This window comes from Oncorhynchus nerka, linkage group LG14, assembly GCF_034236695.1.
Source record: "Oncorhynchus nerka isolate Pitt River linkage group LG14, Oner_Uvic_2.0, whole genome shotgun sequence".
Lineage (NCBI taxonomy): Eukaryota > Metazoa > Chordata > Actinopteri > Salmoniformes > Salmonidae > Oncorhynchus > Oncorhynchus nerka.
In genome coordinates this window covers 16,855,540-16,878,439 of record NC_088409.1, presented here as the reverse complement: position 1 = coordinate 16,878,439, position 22,900 = coordinate 16,855,540, and the positions used below count along the sequence as shown (strand labels likewise).

Here is a 22,900-nt window from a genome sequence, read left to right as displayed (position 1 = left end):
GCTCTGTCTATGAATTTAAACGTGGTTATAACTATCATGTTGATATCATGGATGGCCAGTCCTTGCATCCACAGCTCTGTCTATGAATTTAAACATGGTTATAACTATCATGTTGATATCATGGATTGCCAGTCCTTGCATCCACAGCTCTGTCTATGAATTTGAACGTGGTTATAACTATCATGTTGATATCATGGATGGCCAGTCCTTGCATCCACAGCTCTGTCTATGAATTTGAACATGGTTATAACTATCATGTTGATATCATGGATGGTCAGTCCTTGCATCCACAGCTCTGTCTATGAATTTAAACATGGTTATAACTATCATGTTGATATCATGGATGGCCAGTCCTTGCATCCACAGCTCTGTCTATGAATTTAAACATGGTTATAACTATCATGTTGATATCATGGATGGGCCAGTCCTTGCATCCACAGCTCTGTCGTGGTTATAACTATCATTTAAACATGGTTGCATCCACAACTGGTTATAACTATCATGTTGATATCATGGATGGCCAGTCCTTGCATCCACAGCTCTGTCTATGAATTTAAACATGGTTATAACTATCATGTTGATATCATGGATGGCCAGTCCTTGCATCCACAGCTCTGTCTATGAATTTAAACATGGTTATAACTATCATGTTGATATCATGGATGGCCAGTCCTTGCATCCACAGCTCTGTCTATGAATTTAAACATGGTTACAACTATCATGTTGATATCATGGATGGCCAGTCCTTGCATCCACAGCTCTGTCTATGAATTTGAACGTGGTTACATTTCTCCAGGTCCATCCCTCAGCTTTTACCAAAACAGAGGTGGGGTGAACCACTTCGTTATCATTTCAATGAAGGATTCTAGCTTTAAAATGACAGATGAACACTTAGTTTTGGAGTGCACATGCAAAAGTAGAATACCAACACAAAAACTACAAATATATTGAAACAACTTTGAGACATGTAAATCTGTGGGCTTAAATTGAGCGATAAAAAGCCAAATCACTGGATTGTTGTGGAATGAGTGTAAAGTTTGATTGGTAGAATAAACATGTGAGCATCAGCTTACCTTCACTCCCTCATTGTAGCTGTCCACGGGGTTCAGGCTGGCCAGACTACCCAGGTGACTGGGGGCTCCAGGACGGGGGGGTTTCTTTGGTGGAGCTGCATGTTCTGTGGAGGCAAAGGACCCATCAGATACTGGAGTACAAAAGAATCAACAGATACCTAAACTACAACATATAGTACGATATATGCATGTTATGTGGAGGCGAAGGACCATCATCAGTTACATAAGGAATAAAACCAACGCATGACTATATGGAAGATGCACAGGAATTGTAGCATTTCTTATCAAACTCTCACAGATTCAACGATATTCCTATCAAATATCTACTATTATGGCAGCAGAAACTAACACAGGCCTAGCAGAAATAGCCAAATTGTCAGCCTGTCAACACAGTTTAGCAGTTAAAATGGTTGAGGAATGTGCTAGAACAGTTGAGGGAGTCAGAGTTAGAGTCTGAGTCAGTCAGAGTTAGAGCCAGTCAGAGTCAGAGCCAGTCAGAGTCAGAGTTAGAGCCAGTCAGAGTTAGAGTTAGAGCCAGTCAGAGTTAGAGCCAGTCAGAGTTAGAGTTAGAGCCAGTCAGAGGCAGAGCCAGTCAGAGTTAGAGCCAGTCAGAGGTAGAGCCAGTCAGAGGCAGAGCCAGTCAGAGTTAGAGCCAGTCAGAGTTAGAGCCAGTCAGAGTTAGAGCCAGTCAGAGGCAGAGCCAGTCAGAGGCAGAGCCAGTCAGAGGCAGAGCCAGTGTCAGAGTTGGTGTCAGAGTCGGTCGGAGTCAGAGTCCGTCAGAGGCAGAGCCAGTCAGAGTTAGAGTCGGTGTCAGAGTCAGAGCCAGTCAGAGTTAGAGCCCGTCAGAGTTAGAGTCAGAGCCGGTGTCGGTGTCAGAGCCAGTCAGAGTTAGAGCTAGTCAGAGCCCGTCAGAGTTAGAGTCAGAGCCGGTGTCGGTGTCAGAGTTAGTCAGAGTCGGTGTCAGAGTCGGTCGGAGTTAGAGACGGTGTCGGTGTCAGAGCCCGTCACAGTTAGAGTCAGAGTCGGTGTCAGAGTCAGAGCCAGTCAGAGTTAGAGCTAGTCAGAGCCAGTCAGAGTTAGTCAGAGTCGGTGTCAGAGTCGGTCGGAGTCAGAGCCGGTGTCAGAGCCAGTCAGTTAGTCAGAGTCGGTGTCAGAGTCGGTCGGAGTTAGAGCCGGTGTCGGTGTCAGAGCCAGTCAGAGTTAGTTAGAGTCGGTGTCAGAGCCAGTCAGAGTTAGAGCTAGTCAGAGCCCGTCAGAGTTAGAGTCAGAGCCGGTGTCGGTGTCAGAGCCAGTCAGAGTTAGTCAGAGTCGGTGTCAGAGTCGGTCGGAGTTAGAGACGGTGTCGGTGTCAGAGCCCGTCACAGTTAGAGTCAGAGTCGGTGTCAGAGTCAGAGCCAGTCAGAGTTAGTCAGAGTCGGTGTCAGAGTCGGTCGGAGTCAGAGCCGGTGTCAGAGCCAGTCAGTTAGTTAGAGTCGGTGTCAGAGCCAGTCAGAGCCCGTCAGAGTTAGAGTCAGAGAACCAGGGAAACAGTGAAAACAATAAGTGTAAGGTAAACTTGTAATTACATTGGCTGAGACATTACCTGGTTTGCCTATGGGTTGGTATATGTGCTGGTTTCCTGTCTGCACAAACAAACACAAACAAGCAGTTGAAATAAACCAGCAGGATTCATTCCACATTTCCAACAGTGTTTTCCCACAACATCCCAGTGAGCAGTCTCTCTGGTGTCATCTGTGTTGTTGTGGTCTCTCCTGCTGCTTGGATACACAGACCTAACCGGACCACAGCCAACCACCACGGCGTTCCACAGTAAAAACACATCTCTGCTTTACAGTGATAGCCTGAAAACAAACTGTAGAACAGACCATATGCAGTATTCCCTGTTTACATTTAAGTCAATCAAACACTTGCTGATTGCTGATTCTCTGGACAACAATCATGTTGTAGAAACATCTCCAAGGATGATCAATGGAAACAGGACGCACCTGAGTGCAATTTTGAGTTTCTTAGCTAAGGGTCTGAATACTTATGTAAATAAGGTATTTCAGTTTTCTATTTTTAATACATTTGAAAAAACTTCAAAAAACCTGTTTACGCTTTGTCATTATGGGGTATTGTGTGTAGATTGATGGGAATTTGTATTGATGTATGTCACGCCCTGACCTTAGTTTTCTTAGTTTTCTTTATTATTTTGGTTAGGTCAGGGTGTGACGAGGGTGATATATGTGTTTTTGTCCTGTCTAGGGTTTTTGTATGTTTATGGGCTTGTTTCTAGTCTAGGTGTTTTTATGTCTATGGTTGCCTAGATTGGTTCTCAATCAGAAGCAGCTGTTTATCGTTGTCTCTGATTGGGGACCATATTTAGGTAGCCATATTCCTTGGGTATTTGGTGGGTTATTGTCTATGTCTAGTTGCCTGTGTCGGCACCAGTGTTTATAGCTTCACGTTTCTTTTGTTGTTTTGTTAGTTTGTTGAAGTGCTCTTCCTTTAATAAAGAGGACTGTATTCTCATCACGCTGCGCCTTGGTCTCCTCGTTACGACGAACATGACAATTTAATACATGTTGGAATAAGGTTGTAACGTAACTAAATGTGGAAAAACAGAAGGGGTCTGAACACTTTCCGAATGCACTGTATCTATTATGCATTTATATGTTGAAGCTCTCTGAGCCAAAGTGGTGTTTTAAAAACTGATAGCATCTATCTGTCAGGGGGCCTGTTGCTATTTTACCACAAAACCATTCAGTAAGGAAAACATTTATGCCTGCTAATATACTGCACTACAGCGTAAATACAGAAATACTGGTTTGATTGACTTGAGCCTCTAGAGTTACTACACAGGCTGTCTGGGAGTGTTCTCTCCCACTATACGACTGACATACTGTAATACTCACTGACTCACTGTATAACTCATACACAACCCCAGGCTAGGAGTGGTACAACAAGAACAGACAACAGAGAGACATTGACAGGAACCCCCCTCCAGACAAAATGTCTTTAACTTCTTTTGAGTGAAAGCCCAAGGTATTTTGCATATTTGTGAGAGAGGTAAAGAGAACAGGAGATAGCGTTGACTGTTATTCCATCCAGGGAAACCAGGTAACAAGAGGAGACTTACTGGTCCGTGGAGGATGCCGTCGTCCCGGTCAATGCTGCCTCTGGAAATCCTTGAATCCGGCTTCTGGTTGAGACCGAGAGAGACACAGCAGGTTAAATGAATGATCGAACGAACAAACAAATGCTCAGACTGATTTCCACGTGGAAAACAATCATTATTTCTCTATATCACAGTGATAATGGACATTATCTTGCTATAACAGTGGTATGACATCTGATGCACTGATATTCAAATCAGTCAGATCAAATCAAAATGAATATACAATATCATGACAAATACAAATCACTGCTACGTAAACACAGGACAAAATGGTAACAAGAGACATTCTCCACTTGATCCTTGGAGAGGTCATTATTATTTGTGTGTGTGTGTTGTAATATAGGGTTTCAGCTAATGTAAGCTAGCTAGTCTTTGACGTGACTTTCTGTTGCTGAGGTAAATGTGCTGCTCATCCAACTTGCAGAAGGATCGAGACCCAACAACTGCGCATGTTTAAAACCCTTACATCGCTCATACCGTTTTCCACAAGCAAAGTCGACATTAGATTGCAGCTAAAACCACATCTTCTGAGCGACTTTATCTAATGTGCTGTAACGCACCTACAGTTGTTTTAAATGGTTTCCCTGTGCACTTGTCGCTGTTATTTCTTGATGAGCATCAATTCTAGTATGATAATATTTTTTCTAGTATGCTAATATATTTTAACATCTACAGTAGTCGGCACATTCAATGATTTATCTTTCTAGCACTTCAACACAGAAGGAACAGTTGTACACAGCTTGGAATCCCGCAGTGCAGCAAATGTACTCCTGCTGCTGCTCTGCCCGGTAACTTATTAAAACTTCAGTCTCACGCCAGCTGCCTGCCAAACTATTCGCATTCCTCTCTCCTTCCCTGCCTCCTTCTCTAATGCTGTACCAGTTTTCCCAGGCAGGACTTGAAAACCTGCATCCTTTGGACTGCTGTTCTCTGCTGGGTGTTTCAGTGCCTGGGAGGAGAGCATGGAGCTGCTAGGAATTCCATCAACAGGATGAGAGAGGTTCCCCACTTTTACTCCTGTTTACACGGCTTGGCTCACTGACTGACTGACTGGCTCGCTGACTGACTCACACAAAGTGAACATGCAGCCAGATAGCGGTCTTTCTCTGTTCGCCTGCCTCTCTCTTCCTCCTTCTTTGTCTCTCTCTCTCTATCCCTCGCTGTCTCTATCTCTCCACCTCTGTCTCTTTCTCCCTCCCTATCTCTCTCCCCTGGTCCTCTCCTTCCTTTCTTCTAGTAGTCCCTCCCCTTGTATGAAATAAGAGTCTACGGGTCTAAACTACATACAACCTACTCAGCTTTCCAGCAAAGAACATTTGCCTTCACCAACTGTGGGTCAAAATAAGTTTACCATACTTGACGGCGCATGGAGGGACAAACCTATAATTAGCTAGGAATTTGCTTTAGCCACACCTGGGCATGCGCACGCACACACACACAATATACAACTTTGAGAACACACAAAAGTTGACAGCTTTGCCAAAGGTCTGAAAAACACAAGATGATGGTTTTTGTTTCCCCCTTTCTTCTCTGAAAACGTCTTTGTCCGTTGAATGTAAAAAATGATCCAAGAAGTGAACTGAGGCGCTCTGGGACACATCTCAGAGATAATGATACGGTACTACTAGAATAACTGAGGGGGATGAAGCCAGTGCAAAACATCATGTACCACATCTAGGCACAATTAACACAGGGCTTTCCAAGGAATGATGAAGTACATTTGTGTCAGACATTACAGTTGTAAGTAAACACCCTGCAAACAGAACATGAAGGGGCAAGTCTGTGTGTGTGTGAGGTAAAGGTGTGGTTTGTGTGTGTGTGGTATGTGTGTATGTATATATAGTGTGTGTGTGTGCTTGTATATGTGTGAGGTATGTGTGTGTATGGTATGTGTGTATGTATATAGTGTGTGTGTGTGTGTGTGTGTGTGTGTGTGTGTGTGTGTGTGGTATGTGTGTATGTATATATAGTGTGTCTGTGTGTGGGGTTTGTGTGTATGTATATATATATAGTGTGTGTGTGTGTGTGTGTGCTTGTATATGTGTGGTATGTGTGTATGTATATATATAGTGTGTATGTGTGTGGTTTGTGTGTATGTATATATAGTGTGTGTGTGTGTGTGTGGTTTGTGTGTATGTATATACAGTGGGGCAAAAAAGTATTTAGTCAGCCACCAATTGTGCAAGTTCTCCCACTTAAAAAGATGAGAGAGGCCTGTAATTTTCATCATAGGTACACTTCAACTATGACAGACAAAATGAGAAAAAAAATCCAGAAAATCACATTGTAGGATTTTTTATGAATTTATTTGCAAATTATGGTGGAAAATAAGTATTTGGTCAATAAAAAAAGTTTCTCTCAATACTTTCTCTCAATACTGTAACTTCTTATTTAAGAGGCTCCTCTGTCCTCCACTCGTTACCTGTATTAATGGCACCTGTTTGAACTTGTTATCAGTATAACAGACACCTGTCCACAACATTTACATTTACATTTAAGTCATTTAGCAGACGCTCTTATCCAGAGCGACTTACAAATTGGTGCGTTCACCTTACAACCTCAAACAGTCACACTCCAAACTCCACTATGGCCAAGACCAAAGAGCTGTCAAAGGACACCAGAAACAAAATTGTAGACCTGCACCAGGCTGGGAAGATTGAATCTGCAATAGGTACGCAGCTTGGTTTGAAGAAATCAACTGTGGGAGCAATTATTAGGAAATGGAAGACATACAAGACCACTGATAATCTCCCTCGATCTGGGGCTCCACGCAAGTTCTCACCCCGTGGGGTCAAAACAAGAACGGTGAGCAAAAATCCCAGAACCACACTGGGGGACCTAGTGAATGACCTGCAGAGAACTGGGACCAAAGTAACAAAGCCTACCATCAGTAACACACTATGCCGCCAGGGATTCAAATCCTGCAGTGCCAGACGTGTTCCCCTGCTTAAGCCAGTACATGTCCAGGCCCGTCTGAAGTTTGCTAGAGAGCATTTGGATGATCCAGAAGAAGATTGGGAGAATGTCATATGGTCAGATGAAACCAAAATATAACTTTTTGGTAAAAACTCAACACGTCGTGTTTGGAGGACAAAGAATGCTGAGTTGCATCCAAAGAACACCTTCCATCAGCAAGGGCATTGAAGATGAAACGTGGCTGGGTCTTTCAGCATGACAATGATCCCAAACACACCGCCCGGGCAACGAAGGAGTGGCTTCGTAAGAAGCATTTCAAGGTCCTGGAGTGGCCTAGCCAGTCTCCAGATCTCAACCCCATAGAAAATCTTTGGAGGGAGTTGAAAGTCCGTGTTGCCCAGCAACAGCCCCAAAACATCACTGCTCTAGAGGAGATCTGCATGGAGGAATGGGCCAAAATACCAGCAACAGTGTGTGAAAACCTTGTGAAGACTTACAGAAAAGTTTGACCTCTGTCATTGCCAACAAAGGGTATATAACAAAGTATTGAGATAAACTTTTGTTATTGACCAAATACTTATTTTCCACCATAATTTGCAAATAAATTCATAAAAAATCCTACAATGTGATTTTCTGGATTTTTTTTCTCTCATTTTGTCTGTCATAGTTGAAGTGTACCTATGATGAAAATTACAGGCCTCTCTCATCATTTTAAGTGGGAGAACTTGCACAATTGGTGGCTGACTAAATACTTTTTTGCCCCACTGTATAGTGTGTGTGTTATTACCAGGAAGCGTTCCTCATGCTCCAGCCACCGCTGGTCCTCCTCCATCTGCTGCTGTTGCATCATCAGCTGTTCCTCCATCAGGAGGGGGGGCAGAACCTGACCCATCACCTGCATGTCCAGAGACCCCCTGTCCTGAGACAGACAGACACAGAGAGAGAAAGACAGACAGACACAGAGAGAGAGAGAGAGAGAGAGAGAGAGAGAGACAGAGAGACAGAGACAGACAGACAGACAGACAGACAGACAGACAGACAGACAGACAGACAGACAGACAGACAGACAGACAGACAGGGAGAAAGACAGGGAGAGAGAGAGACAGACAGAGAGAGAGACAGAGAGAGAAAGACAGAGACAGAGAGAAAGACAGAGACAGACACACAGAGAGAGAGAGAGAGAGAGAGAGAGAGAGAGGAGAGAGAGACAGAGAGCGAGATAGAAAGAGAGAAAGAGAGAAAAATTGAGAGAGAAAGAAAGAGAAAAAGAGAGATTGAGAGAGAGAGAAAGAGATAGAGAATCAGTGTATTGTCCCTCACCAACCTAAATCGCTACTACAGTACCATCTTGTTATTGGGAGCACCAGGTGTACAACACTGGTCCATCCCCGGATCCTTACCTCCATGTTGGGGGACCACATGGGGAGGTCCTGCTGCCGGTGGTGGTTCCAGGTGTCGTGGGGATCGTGGGAAGCCTGGGGAGGGTACATCCCACTGGTGATGGAAGGCATGCCGTGGGGGCCTGGGTATCCTGCCATCTGGGAAGGACAGGGGCCTTTGAATTAGTCATGTATCTACTTAGATCAGGAACAACCAAAATCCCAACTACAAAAACAAAATCCCATGACATCTAGGGGCCTGTTATAACTACTGTATAAACACAGGGTACTGTCTCATGTCTCTCTGTCAGTGTGTTGTATAACTACTTTATAACACAATGTACCAGCTCTCCTTGCTGTGCTAGTGGTTATGCTGTTATAACTACTTTATAACCTGTTAGTGGTTATGCTGTTATAACTACTTTATAACAATGTACCAGCTCTCCTTGCTCTACCTACTAGTGGTTATGCTGTTATAACTACTTTATAACAATGTACCAGCTCTCCTTGCTCTACCTGCTAGTGGTTATGCTGTTATAACTACTTTATAACAATGTACCAATGCTCTACCCTAGTGGTTATGCTGTTATAACTACTTTATAACACAATGTACCAGCTCTCCTCTACCTACTAGTGGTTATGCTGTTATAACTACTTTATAACACAATGTACCAGCTCTCCTTGCTCTACCTACTAGTGGTTATGCTGTTATAACTACTTTATAACACAATGTACCAGCTCTACCTGCTCTACCTGCTAGTGGTTATGCTGTTATAACTACTTTATAACAATGTACCAGCTCTCCTTGCTCTACCTGCTAGTGGTTATGCTGTTATAACTACTTTATAACACAATGTACCAGCTCTCCTTGCTCTACCTACTAGTGGTTATGCTGTTATAACTACTTTATAACAATGTACCAGCTCTCCTTGCTCTACCTGCTAGTGGTTATGCTGTTATAACTACTTTATAACAATGTACCAGCTCTCCTTGCTCTACCTGCTAGTGGTTATGCTGTTATAACTACTTTATAACACAATGTACCAGCTCTCCTTGCTCTACCTGCTAGTGGTTATGTTGTTATAACTACCTTATAACACAATGTACCAGCTCTCCTTGCTCTACCTGCTAGTGGTTATGCTGTTATAACTACTTTATAACAATGTACCAGCTCTCCTTGCTTTATAACACTACCAGCTCTCCTGCTCTACCTGCTAGTGGTTATGCTGTTATAACTACTTTATAACACAATGTACCAGCTCTCCTTGCTCTACCTACTAGTGGTTATGCTGTTATAACTACTTTATAACACAATGTACCAGCTCTCCTTGCTCTACCTGCTAGTGGTTATGCTGTTATAACTACTTTATAACAATGTACCAGCTCTCCTTGCTCTACCTGCTAGTGGTTATGCTGTTATAACTACCTTATAACACAATGTACCAGCTCTCCTTGCTCTACCTACTAGTGGTTATGCTGTTATTACTACTTTATAACACAATGTACCAGCTCTCCTTGCTCTACCTGCTAGTGGTTATGATGTTATAACACATTTAACATTTACATTTGAGTCATTTAGCAGACACTCTTATCCAGAGTGACTTACAGGAGCAATTAGTGTTAAGTGCCTTGCTCAACGGCACATCGACAGATTTTTCACCTAGTCGGCTCAGGGATTCAAACCAGTAACATTTCGGTTACTGGTCCAACGCTCTTAACCGCTAGGCTACCTGCCCCCCTGTGTACCAGCTCTCCTTGCTCTACCTGGTAGTGAGTGGGCTGCCCCAGGTGCTGTGGGCTGGGGTAGAACCCCTCACTGGAGCGTGGGCTGGGGTACCCTGGTCTGCTGGGCTATAGAGAGAGAGAGACAGAGAGCCCTGTTACTAGGTGCACACACACACACACACACACACACACACTACAGATGCAATGTAAAAGGGAAACAAAGAAAGGCTATGAAACAAGCAGGCGGTTTAGTTCAACATTCACAAAAGAGTTATATGAGAGTTCTGGTGTTGGACTTAGTAGAGTTGATGGTTATTTTTGGTGCGGGATGGGGGGTAGAATAATCATCTCCAATTCAGGGTGACATGTTGATAGGCAGGCAGGCAACAATCTCCTCCTCCACTGAGCATTGCACTCAGACTTTCCTTATATTTAATCATAGCGAGACATCTACCTTACAGACCTTTTCACAGTAAGCTTCTCGAGGCCAAACCTCCCGATTAGCAAAAGACAGTGAACGAAACAGAACAGGCTGTAAGTTACAACATGTGACGACACGGTGGAAATGAAACAGAACAGGCTGTAAGTTACAACATGTGACGACACGGTGGAAATGAAACAGAACAGGCTGTAAGTTACAACATGTGACGACACGGTGGAAATGAAACAGAACAGGCTGTAAGTTACAACATGTGACGACACGGTGGAAATGAAACAGAACAGGCTGTAAGTTACAACATGTGACGACACGGTGGAAATGAAACAGAACAGGCTGTAAGTTACAACATGTGACGACACGGTGGAAATGAAACAGAACAGGCTGTAAGTTACAACATGTGACGACACGGTGGAAATGAAACAGAACAGGCTGTAAGTTACAACATGTGACGACACGGTGGAAATGAAACAGAACAGGCTGTAAGTTACAACATGTGACGACACGGTGGAAATGAAACAGAACAGGCTGTGAAACAGAACAGTTACAACATGTGACGACACGGTGGAAATGAAACAGAACAGGCTGTAAGTTACAACATGTGACGACACGGTGGAAATGAAACAGAACAGGCTGACACGGTGGAAATGAAACAGAACAGGCTGTACAAGTTACAACATGTGACGACACGGTGGAAATGAAACAGAACAGGCTGTAAGTTACAACATGTGACGACACGGTGGAAATGAAACAGAACAGGCTGTAAGTTACAACATGTGACGACACGGTGGAAATGAAACAGAACAGGCTGTAAGAAATGAAACAACATGTGACGACACGGTGGAAATGAAACAGAACAGGCTGTAAGTTACAACATGTGACGACACGGTGGAAATGAAACAGAACAGGCTGTAAGTTACAACATGTGACGACACGGTGGAAATGAAACAGAACAGGCTGAAATGAAACAGAACAGGTTACAACATGTGACGACACGGTGGAAATGAAACAGAACAGGCTGTAAGTTACAACATGTGACGACACGGTGGAAATGAAACAGAACAGGCTGTAAGTTACAACATGTGACGACACGGTGGAAATGAAACAGAACAGGCTGTAAGTTACAACATGTGACGACACGGTGGAAATGAAACAGAACAGGCTGTAAGTTACAACATGTGACGACACGGTGGAAATGAAACAGAACAGGCTGTAAGTTGAAACAGAACATGTGTTACAACGACACGGTGGAAATGAAACAGAACAGGCTGTAAGTTACAACATGTGACGACACGGTGGAAATGAAACAGAACAGGCTGTAAGTTACAACATGTGACGACACGGTGGAAATGAAACAGAACAGGCTGTAAGTTACAACATGTGACGACACGGTGGAAATGAAACAGAACAGGCTGTAAGTTACAACAAGTTACAACATGTGACGACGGTGGAAATGAAACAGAACGGTGGAAATGAAACAGAACAGGCTGTAAGTTACAACATGTGACGACACGGTGGAAATGAGAACAGAACAGGCTGAAATGAAACAGAACAAGTTACAACATGTGACGACACGGTGGAAATGAAACAGAACAGGCTGTAAGTTACAACATGTGACGACACGGTGGAAATGAAACAGAACAGGCTGTAAGTTACAACATGTGACGACACGGTGGAAATGAAACAGGAAGTGATGTGCAAGTTACAGAGTTCAGATACTCATTTAGAATACGTACAATAGACACATTCTACATGGTTGTACACAACGTTGGGATGGCTAAGATGACGACAACGGAAGCATCAACCAACCGTGTTTAAAAAAGGACCAATGAGAGCAGCATGTTTTCATGGTAGAATAACAGTAGATTGCATCATCCAAAGATCTGGTGGGAGGAGACGTCACCCTGCTGTACAGTACTGCATACTGCATCCCAAATGGAACCCTGTTCCCTAACATAGTGCCCTTCTTTCCACCAGAGGCCTATGGGCCCAGGTCAAAAGTAGTGCACTACATAGGGGAAAAGGTTGCCATTTGGGACAACGATTACACAAGCATCCTACACAGGCTCTGAAAGTTAGTGACAACCTGAGGACATTTCCATAGCATTTCCCCCTCAAGGCCAAGGCACATTGTGTTAGCATGTGTTAAGACAACATGCCGCTTTACAAACAGCTTAGTGTCACAATATTCAACAAAGAAAATCACTAAATCTACGATGGACCAAAACATGATTTATTTCTAAATGTAAGTTCATGTTACTCTAGTGTGTTTGTCATCATATTCAGTGTAAGTATTTACCCCACAGCTTTGAACAAATCCACAATAATCATCTAACTAGATTTGAAGCCATTTTGTGTCTCTTGTCAAAGTGAAATAGCACTATAATGGATCACTGTTACATCCTAACAGGAGCCCTATGAGAAACAACCAGTGATTTGTTTACATAACTTGACACTGAAATCCCTGGATTGGAGCTGGACAGTGTCCAGCCCTGCTGTGTGTCTTTCAGAGAGACACCACTAGACTGGCGTATGTCAAAACCTTTACAGCTCTGATCTATTTAATGCTGTGGCCCTCTGTCCTGTCCCACCAGCATGTATGGATCTGTAGACTGCATGGGTCAGCTGCTGCTTTTGGGGTCGCTGCAGCCTGTCAGTGTGGAGGTGGGGGTAGAGGACCTGACAACCGCAGGGGGCATGGAGGGTGGAGTACTACCTGTGGTGGGGAAGGGGGTGCTCGCCAAAGCACAGGGAGGGCTGAGAGCCAAAGCACAGGGAGGGCTGAGAGCCAAAGCACAGGGAGGGCTGAAAGCCAAAGCACAGGGAGGGCTGAGAGCCAAAGCACAGGGAGGGCTGAGAGCCAAAGCACAGGGAGGGCTGAGAGCCAAAGCACAGGGAGGGCTGAGAGCCAAAGCACAGGGAGGGCTGAGAGCCAAAGCACAGGGAGGGCTGAGAGCCAAAGCACAGGGAGGGCTGAGAGCCAAAGCACAGGGAGGGCTGAGAGCCAAAGCACAGGGAGGGCTGAGAGGCACAGGGAGGGCTGAGAGCCAAAGCACAGGGAGGGCTGAGAGCCAAAGCACAGGGAGGGCTGAGAGCCAAAGCACAGGGAGGGCTGAGAGCCAAAGCACAGGGAGGGCTGAGAGCCAAAGCACAGGGAGGGCTGAGAGCCAAAGCACAGGGAGGGCTGAGAGCCAAAGCACAGGGAGGTATAGCATGATGATGATGACACAGAAAGACGGACAGACAGACAGGCAGACAGACAGACGGGAGGGACCAGACAGACAGACAAGACGGAGGGAGACAAGGGAACAGAGACACTGAGACACAGGGAGATGTGGTCAGACACACAGACAGAGCACAACAAGCACATTGAGACATGGTGGAACATTGCTGAAGACAAAGCCAGCTAGATGATAAGCTGTAAGCAGGGAGCTGGTAGAGGAACTAATGGGGGGGGGGGACCAGGGTCGTCAGTGGGGCGGAGAGCAGGGTCGTCAGTGGGGCGGAGAGCAGGGTCGTCAGTGTGGGAAGAGAGCAGGGTGGTCAGTGTGGGAAGAGAGCAGGGTAGTCAGTGGAGGAGAACAGCAAGGTAGTCAATAAGGGGGGGACAGTGTAGTCACATAAAATAGTCTCTTGATAAAATAGTCCCCTGAAAAATAGTCCCTTGATAAAATAGTCTCTTGATAAAAGATTCCCTTGATAAAATAGTCTCTTGATAAAATAGTTCCCATCAATAGTCATCACACAGTATTAGAAGAGAAATGGTGGTTTTAAACTCAGAAAAAAAGAAACGTCCCTTTTTCAAAGATAATTTGTAAAAATCCAAATAACTTCACAGATCTTCATTGTAAAGGGTTTAAACCCTGTTTCCCATGCTTGTTCAATGAACCATAAACAATTAATGAACATGCACCTGTGGAACGGTCATTAATACACTAACAGATGGTAGGCAATTAAGGTCACAGTTATGAAAATTTAGGACACTAAAGAGGCCTTTCTACTGACTCTGAAAAACACCAAAAGAAAGATGCCTAGGTTCCCTGCTCATCTGCGTGAACGTGCCTTAAGCATGCTGCAAGGAGGCATGAGGACTGCAGATGTGGCCAGGGCAATAAATTGCAGTGTCCATACTGAGACGCCTAAGGCAGCGCTACAGGATGGACAGCTGATCGTCTTCGCAGTGGCAGACCACGTGTAACAACACCTGCACAGGATCGGTACATCCGAACATCACACCTGCGGGACAGGTACAGGATGGAAACAACAACTGCTCAATTTATACCAGGAACGCAGAATCCCTCCATCAGTACTCAGACTGTCCACGATAGGCTGAGAGAGGCTGGACTGAGGGCTTGTAGGCCTGTTGTAAGGCAGGTCCTCACCAGACATCACCGGCAACAACGTCGCCTATGGGCACAAACCCACAGTCACTGGACCAGACAGGACTGGCAAAAAGTGCTCTTCACTGACGAGTCGCGTTTTTGTCTCACCAGAGGCGATGGTCGGATTCTGGTTTTATCGTCGAAGGAATGAGCGTTACACCGAGGCCTGTACTCTGGAGCGGGATCGATTTGGAGGTGGAGGGTCCGTCGTGGTCTAGGGCGGTGTGTCACAGCATCATCGGACTGAGCTTGTTGTCATTGCAGCCAATCTCAACGCTATGCGCTACAAGGAAGACATCCTCCTCCCTCATGTGGTACCCATTCTGCAGGCTCATCCTGACATGACCCTTCAGCATGACAATGCCACCAGCCATACTGCTCATTCTGTGCGTGATTTCCTGCAAGACAGGACTGTCAGTGTTCTGCCATGGCCAGCGAAGAGCCCGGATCTCAATCCCATTGAGCACGTCTGGGACCTGTTGGATCGGAGGGTGAGGGCTAGGGCCATTCCCCCCAGAATTGTCCGGGAACTTGCAGGTGCCTTGGTGGAAGAGTGGGGTAACATCTCACAGCAAGAACTGCCAAATCTAGTGCAGTCCATGAGGAGAAGATGCAGTGCAGTACTTAATGCAGCTGGTGGCCACACCAGATACTGACTGTTACTTTTGACCCCCTCTTTGTTCAGGGACACATTTCTGTTAGTCACATGTCTGTGGAACTTGTTCAGTTTATGTCTCAGTTATTGAATCTTGCTTTGTTCATACAAATATTTACAGACGTTAAGTTTGCTGAAAATAAACGCAGTTGACAGTGAGAAGGCGTTTCTTTTTTTGCTGAGTTGATATGGTGGCTATACACAGAGCTGTTCAGTCACAGCAGCCAGCAGTGTTTGTCCATGGTGGAGACTAGTTCCTGAGAATAGGACCATGAGTTAACAATAGATAAGGCTTTAGATAAGGCGAACAGCTGCAACAGAGAGAAAACTGGGAACATAAATGACATTAGTATATCAGATAGAAAATGAAAGCTCTCTAAATAACATTAGAGGATGGAAGAGGTGAAGCTACGAAGAATGTTTCCCTCAGAATAATGTCTAACGGACAGACAGTCTGACCAACAGAACTGAAATTGTGGCTCCAAGCATGTAGACTCCACCTGACTCTATGTGTAATTCCTGAGGGAGTCACTGACTAAAGCCTCGAGCTTGACTGTACTGTTGTATTTATGTACAGTGTTTACAGATGTCATACCATGAAACCTCCTCTTGTAATGGGACCAGCCAACTGACAGACTGACTGCCAAGATAGGTGTTGATGATGACATCTGTGACCTCCCCGTGGCCAAGGCATAAAGTTGATGTGTGTGTGTGTCTATTAATGTGCTTCTGTGTGTGTGTGTCTATTAATGTGCTTCTGTGTATGTATAAAAGTGTGCATGTGACTCTCTCTCTATCTGTGTGTGTGTGTGTGTGTGTGTGTGCAAGCTCTTACTTTAGGCGGCGCCTCGTCGGACCCCCCTGAGTCCCAGGACACAGAGACCTGACGTCTCATCTCCATACGTGTCCTCTCCTTCTGCTGGAGCTTCTCCTCCTCCAATATCTGACTGCAGAGAGACAGAACAAACCACTGTCACTGTGTGTGTGTGTGTGTGTGTGTGTGTGTGTGTGTGTGTGTGTGTGTGTGTGTGTGTGTGTGTGTGTGTGTGTGTGTCTGTGATACTATCAGACTTCAGGAGTCAGGGACATAACTATAGTTTAGTTCAGTTTAGCATCTCCTAAGACCTAAACCTGTGGTGCTGTGGCTTTGAGAGGGGAGGATGAGAGATACGCTGGATAAACACTGTAGAGGTTATTGTACTGTACTGTTACTGTACAAGGTGACAGGCTTCCCCACTAGAATTCAGGGATGGATATTGTTGCAGCGTAGCTACAGCCACAAGGTCCATGTCCTTCACGGTTAAGTCCTGCTACGTTCTGATGGTTTAGTTTACAGAGCTGTCCTGTTAGCTGACAGGGTGGGTTTCACACAGCTGAGTACTACAACAACCTTCCCCTGTAACCAGCTACATCCTCTTGCCCTGAGCTACAGTACATAGGATGCATACCAAATGGCTCCCTATTTCCTATATAGTGCACTACTTTTGATCAGAGCTCTATGGGTCTTGTTTAAAGTAGTGCACTATAAAGGGAATAGGGAGCCATTTGAGAGTCAGACAATATGGTACACACACAGGACCTTAAGGAATACAGAGTAGGGAAAGCAGACAGCGGTCCCCCTCCACCCAGCCTGGATCTGCTACAGTGATGTTATGCCTCTGGTCCACAGTACATGGAAACCCATTGGACAGGCACTAAAAGAGGGGAAACTGCTCAAACACATGAACCAGCGTCCCTCCCCTCCACCCAGCCTGGATCTGCTACAGTGATGTTATGTCTCTGGTCCACAGCACATGGAAACCCATTGGACAGGCACTAAAAGAGAGGAAACTACCCAAACACATGAACCAGCGTCCCTCCCCTCCACCCAGCCTGGATCTGCTACAGTGATGTTATGCCTCTGGTCCACAGCACATGGAAACCCATTGGACAGGCACTAAAAGAGGGGAAACTGCTCAAACACATGAACCAGCGTCCCCTCCCCTCAGACCTGCAATAGGCATTAGAGGAATAAGCCATTTATAGAAGCACACAATGAGAGGAGATGTGGGTCGACTGTGTACTGTTCTGTACGGTTCTGTACTGTTCTACCTTTCAGCCAGCATTAACTCAGACCCCAATGTTCTGTGTTCTATCCTCCGTTCTGTCGTCCAATGTCCAGTCTGAACAGAATGCAGGCAATTCACTGAGCCAAACATTCTTCTGGATGCTGAACACTCTGGAGTGTCATATGAAGTGAGGGTCCTCCAGCCTAAATACAGGCAATAAACTGTGTCCCATAACCCCACAGTCTCTCTCTGTCCCTCACACTCCCTTTCTCCCTTTCTGTCTCTCTCTGTCTTTCTCTCAGGGAGGGAGGGCTATTTGTGGAAACAGCATTAGTCCTAGCTGCCATGCTGCCTTTGTACCTCTGTTCTTTACTGACCAGATCAGTCACTCGATATAGTCTTCATTCACAGTCGCTGCTGTCCTTGTCTGTTCCTAAGGCTAGAACTGAGATGGAGAACAATCATTTCCCATAATGCCCCTTCATCCTGGAACATGCTTCAGAAGATTGTAAATTTAGAGGAGTTAGTGTCTTTGCCTGTTAAGACTCTGATTGACAACACTGTTGGTGAAAACTGCAGTTGTTTCTTATCTTCAATTGTATCTTTAACTTGTGACACTTTGTCTTTTGTGTGTACTCTGTATTTTTCTGTGATGTTTTATGGACACGCTGCTATTTCCCTGTTTTGCCTTCTTGCCAGGTCTCCCTCGCAAAATAGGGTTTTAACCTCAATGTGTTTAACCTGGTTAAATAAATAAATAAATCATGTGTGATAGCAGCAGTAAATCAGACAAGAACAATAAGATGGGGACCACCTGTCCTGGTCATTCTCCAGAACACACAACACAAACCTGACCAGCCTGTTAACAAGTTACAGACAAATTAACAAAGCCCTGTTGCCTCTAATAACAAAAGTGTTCACAGTGTTGCTGACAAAACGTTGTATAAAGTATTACTTTCTGTTGACTAGCTAATAGCTACTACCTTTAAAAACAACATCAAACAGTCTGACAGTAACTCAACAGCATTACAATGGGGGCACACTGAATGCCATGCTAAATGGCGCTCCAAACATATTCACTACTCACCAGCGTCACTTTGCTAGAGTTCCATATCATCAATGATCAGAATAAGTCTGTAAAACTGTATTGTGAGGGACCTGAATCAAATCCATTCCTTCACAGCCAACTACATCACTCCACATTTGCTCAAGGCAGACCTCAATAGGACATATTCAGTCAACTGAGTCACGGAGAGAAGGAGATAAGGAAGGAAAAGCCCTGACTGTTACCTTACAACAGTGGGAGTTGAGCTGCCTCTTGTGCTGCTAGAGGAACAGGAGACCATATCCACTTAGATAATCCATTAGGGGAGAGACGTCCAGTACGCATGAACCAAGTGTCCCAGAGACCAGACAGACACCCAGGCAGAGAGTCTCAGAGACCAGACAGACAACCAGGCAGAGTCCCAGAGACCAGATAGACAACCAGGCAGAGAGTCCCAGAGACCAGACAGACAACCAGGCAGAGAGTCCCAGAGACCAGACAGACAACCAGGCAGAGAGTCCCAGAGACCAGACAGACAACCAGGCAGAGAGTCCCAGAAACCAGACAGACAACCAGGCAGAGAGTCCCAGAGACCAGACAGACAACCAGGCAGAGAGTCCCAGAGACCAGACAGACAACCAGGCAGAGAGTCCCAGAGACCAGGCAGAGAGTCCCAGAGACCAGACAGACAATCAGGCAGAGAGTCCCAGAGACCAGACAGACAACCAGGCAGAGAGTCCCAGAGACCAGACAAACAACCAGGCAGAGAGTCCCAGAGACCAGACAGACAACCAGGCAGAGAGTCCCAGAGACCAGACAGACAACAAGGCAGAGAATCCCAGAGACCAGACAGACAATCAGGCAGAGAGTCCCAGAGACCAGACAGACAACCAGGCAGAGAGTCCCAGAAACAAGGGTCTATTAGAACTGGAACAGCACTCAGTCAATAAAATAGTCTTCACAAGAGAACAGAATGGGGGACTCAGTCTGTTCAGTCCAGATCAGCTGCCTCCCCCTCATGCCTTCCCTCTTACTCTACTGGGCTACTCAGGCAGTGGGTTGCACTTGGCATCTGTCCAATAAATGCGCAGGCAGGCGGGTGGGTGGGCAGTTATGACAGTGGTACCATGTAAGGGTATATGACAGTGGTACCATGTAAGGGTATATAACAGTGGTACCATGTAAGTGGTACAGTGGTACCATGTAAGCAGTGGTACCTAAGGGTATATTGGTACCATGTAAAGTATATTGGAGGGCTGAATTGAAGCCCTCCGCTGTGGAGCCGAGATCGAGGCTGGAAAGATGTCTCGGTGACGGTGAATTGAAGCCCTCCGCTGTGGAGCCGAGATCGAGGCTGGAGAAGATGTCTCGGTGACGGTGAACTGAAGCACTCCGCTGTGGAGCCGAGATCGAGGCTGGAGAAGATGTCTCGGTGACGGTGAACTGAAGCACTCCGCTGTGGAGCCGAGATCGAGGCTGGAGAAGATGTCTCGGTGACGGTGAACTGAAGCCCTCCGCTGTGGAGCCGAGATCGAGGCTGGAGAAGATGTCTCGGTGACGGTGAGGTTAAAGCAGCGCTAGTGCCAAGCCTGCCGATCTGGCCAGACGTGGTCAAGCAGCCAGACAGACACAGTCTCTCAGGTCAGCTCAGTGCAGAGCAGAGAGAACAGCTCAGGATCAGAGGCAGAGGGTTTGGTTTGGACAGCCCTCTTTTCCATGGGACTTAATAATACCGTCCCCTCAGAGTTCTCCTCTCACAGTGAGACTAGCTGGAGTCATATCTGCAGGACAATACCACAGAGCTGTCTTTACAACTGACTTCCAAGCAGCAGCTAAATACACTACAGGGGTACCATGTAAGGGTATAAGGGTACATGACAGTGGTACCATGTTAAGGGTATATAACAGTGGTACCATGTAAGGGTATATGACAGTGGTACCATGTAAGGGTATATGACAGTGGTACCATGTAAGGGTATATGACAGTGGTACCATGTTAAGGGTATATGACAGTGGTACCATGTTAAGGGTATATGACAGTGGTACCATGTAAGGGTATATGACAGTGGTACCATGTTAAGGGTATATGACAGTGGTACCATGTAAGGGTATAAGGGTATATGACAGTGGTACCATGTTAAGGGTATATGACAGTGGTACCATGTAAGGGTATATGACAGTGGTACCATGTAAGGGTATATGACAGTGGTACCATGTAAGGGTATATGACAGTGGTACCATGTAAGGGTATATGACAGTGGTACCATGTAAGGGTATATGACAGTGGTACCATGTAAGGGTATATGACAGTGGTACCATGTAAGGGTATAAGGGTATATGACAGTGGTACCATGTATATGACAGTGGTAGTGGTACCATGTAAGGGTATATGACAGTGGTACCATGTAAGGGTATATAACAGTGGTACCATGTAAGGGTATATGACAGTGGTACCATGTTAAGGGTACATGACAGTGGTACCATGTAAGGGTATATAACAGTGGTACCATGTAAGGGTATATGACAGTGGTACCATGTTAAGGGTATATGACAGTGGTACCATGTAAGGGTATATGACAGTGGTACCATGTAAGGGTATATGACAGTAGTACCATACATTATTAAATACAAATACACACTTAAGCAGCAATAAGGGAGATTCATGTTTGTTATGACTGGTTCTGTATCTGAGGTCCATTGTTTTCATACAGCTGGCATGTTGGAGAAAGAGCCTGCCTTAGTATTGTGTGTGTGTGCACACACACGCGCACACACGCACACACACACACACACACACGCACGCACAGACACACACACACACCCTTCTGGCAGCTGTGCTCCCTAATTTATATGATGACATAAAACAAGTCTCAACCAACGAACCCCACATCAAATGCCTTTCAAGGGCCTGGCTTTTCATATAAAGAGTATTAAGAGTGTAAATATTGACATGGTTTCCAGGACACAGGCCTCTCTTCCATGCTGCTGGAGCACCAGAACATGACCGATGTGGTGGGACTTAGGAAGACAAGTAGAAAGTGGAGGTGTGACACATGCTGAGTTTTAAACAGGATAATAAAAGCACAGCACTCTTATTTTCCGACATGTCTTGTCTGTGTAAACCAAGGCCACTGTGATGGGAGACAGCATGGCAGGCAGCAGCACAGCTCACACAGATACAGCAGCTACAGGTCTGTTCTATAGCAGTCACTGATGGAAAGGAGACGGATCCCTACGTCATGGAATGAAGTTAAACTACTTCATCGTGGCCCCAGGGTATCTTACCTGGACATCCAGATGCCTAGCAACACGAGCCTGAGCCTGCATGGAAATGACTGACACAAAAACCCTACCCTGTCAATGACGGAAAAATGTCCAGCATTGCATCAGAGGGGAATTCAAAGACAGTTACCAGGGTGTCTGTCTAGACCTTTCTTGTGAAGGATTACCTGAAGGTGCTTTCCTCACCAGTATTACATACTGACCTTTCTTGTGAAGGATTACCTGAAGGTGCTTTCCTCACCACTATTACATACTGACCTTTCTTGTGAAGGATTACCTGAAGGTGCTTTCCTCACCACCATTACATACTGACCTTTCTTGTGAAGGATTACCTGAAGGTGCTTTCCTCACCACCATTACATACTGACCTTTCTTGTGAAGGATTACCTGAAGGTGCTTTCCTCACCACTATTACATACTGACCTTTCTTGAGAAGGATTACCTGAAGGTACTTTCCTCACCACTATTACATACTGACCTTTCTTGTGAAGGATTACCTGAAGGTACTTTCCTCACCACTATTACATACTGACCTTTCTTGTGAAGGATTACCTGAAGGTACTTTCCTCACCACTATTACACACTGACCTTTCTTGTGAAGGATTACCTGAAGGTGCTTTCCTCACCACTATTACATACTGACCTTTCTTGTGAAGGATTACCTGAAGGTGCTTTCCTCACCACTATTACATACGGACCTTTCTGCAACTACTACATTCATGTTTGGGTTGGGTTTTTGTGTCAGTCAAAGATTGGAAAGCAGCTGCGGTCATCCCCCTCTTCAAAGGGGGGGATACTCTTG

The 22,900-nt window shown here is 45.4% G+C and overlaps 1 protein-coding gene across 1 annotated transcript in view; it reads right to left on the bottom strand.

Annotated features, from left to right (window-relative positions):
• ptk2ab (protein tyrosine kinase 2ab) overlaps positions 1-22,900 on the bottom strand; it is a 142,654-nt gene that overhangs the window by 6,279 nt on the left and 113,475 nt on the right. The window contains exons 23-29 of the mRNA XM_065027571.1: positions 16,559-16,670; positions 10,290-10,376; positions 8,547-8,684; positions 7,934-8,065; positions 4,192-4,254; positions 2,656-2,695; positions 1,074-1,177 (exon numbers count right to left, since the gene is read on the bottom strand). Coding sequence (XP_064883643.1) covers positions 1,074-1,177; positions 2,656-2,695; positions 4,192-4,254; positions 7,934-8,065; positions 8,547-8,684; positions 10,290-10,376; positions 16,559-16,670 — 676 coding nt within the window. The remainder of the gene's footprint in view (positions 1-1,073; positions 1,178-2,655; positions 2,696-4,191; positions 4,255-7,933; positions 8,066-8,546; positions 8,685-10,289; positions 10,377-16,558; positions 16,671-22,900) is intronic.